The 6758-nt window shown below is 44.9% G+C and overlaps 1 protein-coding gene across 1 annotated transcript; it reads right to left on the reverse strand.

The window, feature by feature from the left end:
• Nucleotides 1-973: 973 nt before the first annotated feature.
• On the reverse strand, nt 974-6230 carry LOC308299465 (histone-lysine N-methyltransferase PRDM9-like). The gene is made up of 9 exons (XM_080743240.1): nt 6132-6230; nt 4993-5122; nt 4628-4798; nt 4297-4401; nt 3921-4054; nt 3630-3773; nt 2923-2990; nt 2615-2805; nt 974-2513 (listed from the first exon to the last, which is right to left on the reverse strand). Exons 1-9 carry the CDS (start codon nt 6144-6146, stop codon nt 1471-1473), a joined length of 2001 nt encoding a protein of 666 aa, XP_080599366.1. The 5' UTR covers nt 6147-6230; the 3' UTR covers nt 974-1470.
• Nucleotides 6231-6758: the final 528 nt, after the last annotated feature.

The following is a 6758-nucleotide window of genomic DNA, read 5'->3' on the forward strand; positions in this document are numbered from 1 at the left end:
CGCAGCCATGTTTCTCTGATCCCAAGGGGGAAATTCAGTTGAAATTCAGTGTTGAAATGAGTGTATTCTGGAGCCATCTAGTGGATCTGTCACAACCTGTTCATAGATTCCATATAGTTTCATTGTTTGACAGCACAATCATCAGTGTATTTTGGATTCATGTCAATTTGTTTTCAGATATTTAACCACTGTCAATACATCATAAACCTGACTTTTCACTAGTCTGTACTTACTCGTCTTTTTCCCCTCTACACCCCTCTGCTGAAAATAGCCCCTCTACGAGCTCAGGGTTCAAGTTCTTAACCAGGAGAGATAGGAAAATAATCCATAGGCTAGAATTCATGGTGAATCTTATGACCAGACCAGGCTGTAGTGGACTTTTCCCCACACTGTCCACAGCAGTAAGGTCTCTCTCCTGTGTGAATTAGCTGGTGCTGTACGAGGCTGCGTTTTTCACTGAACCTTTTCTCACACTGGACACAGCAGTATGGCTTCTCTCCAGTGTGAACTCTGACAGACACCAGAGAATTCACACTGGAGAAAATCTTTACTTCTGTGACCAGTGTGGGAAGAGATTCATTCGATTGTCTCACCTCAAACGACACGAGAGAATTCACACCCCACCGGAGAGAAGCCTTTCGGCTGTGAAACATGTGGGAAGTGTTTTACCACCAATGGAAACTTAAAATCTCACCGGCTCATCCATACCGGAGAGATAGTAGATCGGCTATTTTGGCTCTGGATGGGGAAAAAAGAACTCATCCTGTCCAGTGCCAATCAGCTCTGTTTTACTAAGCACATACTAGTGATTGATGACTTCCAAACTTTATCAAAGTGTTCTGAAGCGGGGACCCCGAACATCAACATCACATTGCTGCAGATTCATCGCTTTTCATAGATTTCAGGACTCAGGATTGTAAACCACCCCCTGTTTATTAAATGTTATGTTACATGTCAAACCTACACACGGCTATCCTATGCACTCCATAGTAATCACATAAATACAGAGCTATTGGAATCAGGTGCGCCCCAATAATTAATTAATCCATGTCCCGATACTATACATTCTTTGGGGCAGTATTGAACAGTATTGTAAAATGAACAGTAGGTCTATATTGTTTTAACATTAGGCTATACAAAATATATATGTAGGCTATTAGCCTATATAGGTCTACCCTGACCTAAATAGCCTATAGAATCAACCTTGCCTGTCAACAGGCATAACAAACTATTTTGCCATTTTTTCTACAAGCTCGCAGTGTGAGCTTGTATATCTGCTATGTTTCAATAATCTGCTATGCACAATATAATAATATATAAACTCAAGGAGAACAATGTTTTCTCACTGTAAACAAACCAACATAAAGTTTAAGTATATAGAGGGTATCTTCACATCTCTAACGTGCCAATTTAAGGACTTTTTAATACCACATGCCATGAGTGTGTTTCATTGACACTGTCATTGTGGCTTCAGGTGAGAGGAGGCTTCTCTCGAGTGTGGACACGCTGGTGTTTCTTCAGGGTACCTGCCTCAGCAAAGCTCTTGCCACAAACGCCACAAGGGAAAGGCTTTTCCCCCGTGTGGACACGCTGGTGTCTGTTCAAGTCAGCTGCCGCACCGAAGCTCTTGTCGCACTGGTCACAGTGGTGTGGTTTCTCTCCACTGTGGACAAGCTGGTGTCTCTTCAGGGCAGATGGCCCGTTGCAGCGCCTTCCACAGACCTCACAGGGGTATGGCCCCCCTCCGACGTGAACGAACTGGTGCGTCCTCAGGGTCTGTGGCGCGGCGAAGCGCCTGCCACACAAGTCGCAGGGGAAAGGCTTTTGTCCACTGTGCACGCGGAGGTGTAGAGTCAGCTTGGCTGCTTGGCTGAACGTCTTGCCACACTGTTTACAGCAGTACGGTTTCTCTCCGCTGTGGACAAGCAGGTGTACCTGTAGGCAGCTTGAATCTCTGAATGTCTTGTCACAGTGTTTGCAGCAGAAAGGCTTCTCTCCAGTGTGCACGCGCTGGTGTCCCTTCAGTTGCCCTGACTGACTGAAGCTCCTGTCGCAGAGGTCACAGCGGAAAGGCCTTTCCCCCGTGTGGACGCGCTGGTGTTGCTGCAGATGACATGGCCGACAGAAACTCCTCCCACATTCTGTGCAGCCGAAGGGTCTTTCCCCAGTATGGACACGCGCGTGGCTCTTCAGCTTATGTGACTTGCTGAACCTCTTTCCACATTCTTCACAGTGGAAACGTTTCCCTCCGGTGCGTTCAGAGTCTCCTCCTTGTTGGTGTTTGCTGCTGCTGCTGGGACTCTGCTGCTCCTGCTGCTGACTGGCTGCTGCAGCCCGGGGGATCTGTCCGCTGCGCAGCATCTCATAGTAGAGCTCGTTGTGGCTCCGTTTCAGGTGCTTGTGGAGGTAGAGCTCAGAGGTGAAGGCGAACGGACACTCTGGGCAGCAGAAAGCCTGGGTCTGGGTCTGAGAAGACCGCAGACTGGGTCCTGGGGAAGACTGCGGGCTCTGTCCTGGGAAAGGGAAAATGAAAAATAAACCAAACTGTCAATTCCGTCAACTTTTACGACACTGCATAATGTTCCCTTAACAGACGCGACAGATAAACGGATACCTTTAGCGGAACTCTTCTGGTCCCACATCTTATCAAAGACGATTCCCAGCTCCTTGGCGTAATCGTCTCCGTACCAGACGAGCAATTCTTCTCCTTTGCTCACAGAGCGGCAACAACGGTACACGACTGCTTGTCGAAACTGGAAAGCTATCAGGTTCTGTTCCCCCTCGTGACGAGCACAGTTGACATACCTGACAAACACGCACGCACACAGTATCAGAGTTATCGGTATATAGAAAGCTGCCGCAGGCGTATACGTCACAAGGAAAATACAAGTAAATAATGCCAAGCGCTTTATTTCAAATCACCTCATCCAGTTGGACTTCCTCACGTCTTTGGCATCAATGTAGACGTGACCCTTTTTCTTTTTTCGAAGCTAAAGAAGAAAAACAAAATCATCACGTATCCCCGAGTATACTGACAGAAAGAAAGAAACATTTGTTTGTATCAACCTGCATACTGATTGAAGATACATTATGTAGGACTGAAAAACATGGCTACCATAGGATTATGTATTCACATCCCATTTCATTTAAAGGACAACTTTAGTTTTTTACATCAAGGGTTCATATTTTAGATTGTAATGAAAGAATCTAAAATATGAGTGTTAAAATTAGTTCATTTACTTCTTTCTATAGTTTTACAGATTCTTATTTCAGTGGCTGGGGGCATGAGTACAAGTGGCTAAATAAGTCAATTTACACAGAATAATCCCATTCCCAAGATACAACGCAACCTTTCATGGTTGGATGTGAAGTGTTAGAAGTGCTACTGTAAATAGCAATAAAGAAACTGCTGGATTATTGTGTCTAAAAAGACATATTTAGCCACTTGTACGCATGCCCCACATTTTAGCACGGTAAAACAATTAGAACGAAGCAAATGAAAACATTTTAACACTCACTTTTTCTTTTCTCTATTACAATCTAAAATATGAACCCTTGTTGTAAAAAAACAAAGTTGTCCTTTAAAAGGCGTTTCATACATGTATCCGACATCACACAAGTGCACTCACCACCCAGGAGTAGCCACTCTCTTCAGCGTCCTCTTTGTTCACCACCTCTCCTTGATAAGGGCCGAAGTGAACTCCGACATGGAGAGGCCATTTTCCCTGGTAAAACACCCCGAGACCCGCTTTTGGAATGTGTGACCGTTTGATCTGAAAACACACACAAACACACACAAACACACACAAACACACACACACACACACACACACACACAATGAGACATGACATGACTGACTGACGTTATATAGATTATACAGTATTATGTGATACACGCTTATATGTACACGTAGTTTTACCTCAAAATGATTTGGCAAGGTCTTCCTGGCTCTGTCAGGAACTCCAAGCGGTATATTAGGAGGACCGAGCCTGAAGACAGGAGGTCCATGTTCCTCACAGTAGGAAAGGAAAAAATCCTGACACAGGTCACAGTCTGGAGAGAGACAGACAGACAGACAGACAGACAGACAGACGGGCACGCACGCACAGGCAAGGACAGAGGTGAACAGTTGTTGTGCAACTAAAACGAAAAGTATTCAATAGTTAAAGAACTATAATAGAGATGGATTTGACAAGTGTAATCACACATCAAAGCGTGACCCAGCGTAACTAAAAATAAACAGTCCAAGAAAAGAGAGACGTTCAGTATAGCATAGAAGTGGTATCTCTACTTACAGAAGTATTCGTCATCTTCTGGCTCGTACTCTTCTGTGTAATCCACGTTCGGTAGGTTTCTGAGCTGACGATCACTGGTGGGCACTGCTCCTGTTTTCTGTCGACCTGAAACAAACACACACACACACACACACACACACACACACACACACACACACACACACACACACACACACACACACACACACACACACACACACACACACACACACACACACACACAATTAATGCATGTTTTTTTGTGAGGGTACCTAGCCTCGGAGACAAGGGGAGAACATGCACACAGAAAGGCCCTTTGGCCTAGGGCTATGGCAACAGCATAGAATATTACCAGAGGGGGTCCACTCCTTGTCTCCCTCTTTCTCCTCCTCTTCCTCTCGCTCACTCTGCCGAGCTGAGGAGGAGGAGGTACGGGCCGGTGGGCCCATCTTGCTGCCACTCTGCCGAGCTGAGGAGCAGGTACTGCAACTCTTCATGAACGCTGGCGGGTCCGACTTGAGACCTGATGGATAAGATTACGACCACATTTAATCGCTGGTATGGATTTTAAACATACATCCTTGTGACTAACTGAATTAGAGTTAGTGTATGTCTAATAGTACAACTACAGTCCTTTAACAAAACAAATTATGTTTTGTGTATATAATAATGAGGCCTATTAGCTGTTCAAGAAAACACCACGCTGCATTGTGTTACCTATGGACATCTTAAACAGGTGGTTGCTTTTCAGGTTACTGCATCTTATTTTCTCGATGTCCGTCAGCTGCTCCCACTGTCTCTGGGTGAAATGGGGACGCAAGTCGTCAAACTTCCAGTCCAGCTGGTCCTGTAATGTAATCACACGTGGATGGAGAGGGGAGGATGTCACTTTTTGTAGCTGTGGGCTGTTACCTTACAGTGGTTCTCAACCTTTTCAGGGCGTGACCCCCCCAAATAACCATAATCGAACTGGGGACCCCAAAACGTGTGAAAATAGCAGATCTACGTGCTCAATACTCACGTTGTGAGTATGTAGATCGGCTATTTTCACCATTTCTGCCTCTAATATTTGACAATTTGGCCACTGTTTAATTTGTCATTTTATTGGTATTAAAACGTCTTAAATTGTCAGTTTAGAAATGTGATAGGCTGATTGACATCTAGACGTACTGCAAATACACAATGAAACAGAGATGCTACCTTTAAATGCATTTAAATCTGAGTTTCCATTTGCCTTATACAATTTCAATTGTACTGAGAATAAACAATGGTGCTATTTTGTTCAAAAACCTCTATACCCTGTAAATATACACAATGACACAATGCAACATAGCTCTGTTTCCATAATGCTGTGATAGACAGACAGACAGACAGACAGACAGACAGACAGACAGACAGACAGACAGACAGACAGACAGACAGACAGACAGACAGACAGACAGACAGACAGACAGATAGATAGATAGATAGATAGATAGACAGACAGACAGACAGACAGACAGACAGACAGACAGACAGACAGACAGACAGACAGACAGACAGACAGACAGATAGATAGATAGATAGATAGATACACAGACAGACAGACAGACAGACAGACAGACAGACAGACAGACAGACAGACAGATAGATACACAGACAGACAGACAGACAGACAGACAGACAGACAGACAGACAGACAGACAGACAGACAGACAGACAGACAGACAGATAGATAGATACCTTTATTATCCCAATGGGGAAAATGTGTTGCCCAGAGGCAGCACAGCAGTAGGTTATTTACAAAGTTACAGAGAAGTATGAAAAAGATAAAAAAAAGACTGTGTTATGTTCCCCCCTGTTCAACTGTTTCTCACCTTTTGTGCTGCCATGTTTATTGTGTGTTGTGTTGTCTTGTCTTGTCTCGTCTCCGTGCTGTTGTCGACAGAGAACAGCTGTGTGTGTTGTGTGTTTGTTGTTGCCTTGGTCGCTGTGAGGCGGGAAGCGGACTTTAAACAATGAACTACGTCATAGGGGTGTAATGACGCTTCTCGACCACAACGTGGGGGTCTACGGCCGTGGCGGCGCTGTTGCCTTGGTTCCCCTCACTGCCTCTCTTTGTTCTCAGCTCGTTGTCTCAAGTCAAGAGAGGTCACCACTTCCGTCGCCCTGTGTTGTTTACATTCTGACACAGGATGAACCTAGATGCGACTTTGTTTATTTCATAATGGGCACGGCAAGTAAACTTGCTGTCCGGCTGCCTCGCGGATTACATTACGGTTCGATTACTTTCCGGTTTCACTTTTATATTTTTGGACGACATTATGGGCTGGATTTAAACTGTTTATGTCACATTCAGTGTTGGATTGAGGCACTCAGGGACAGGGGGAGCAGCGCCTGGCAGGTAAAATGCATTTTCTTGACCACAGAATCGCCACTAAACACACGTAATATAGTGTGTGTGTGTGTGTGTGTGTGTGTGTGTGTGTGTGTGTGTGTGTGTG

The sequence above is a fragment of the Nannobrachium achirus genome (assembly GCF_963921795.1).
Source record: "Nannobrachium achirus genome assembly, chromosome: 15".
NCBI lineage: Eukaryota > Metazoa > Chordata > Actinopteri > Myctophiformes > Myctophidae > Nannobrachium > Nannobrachium achirus.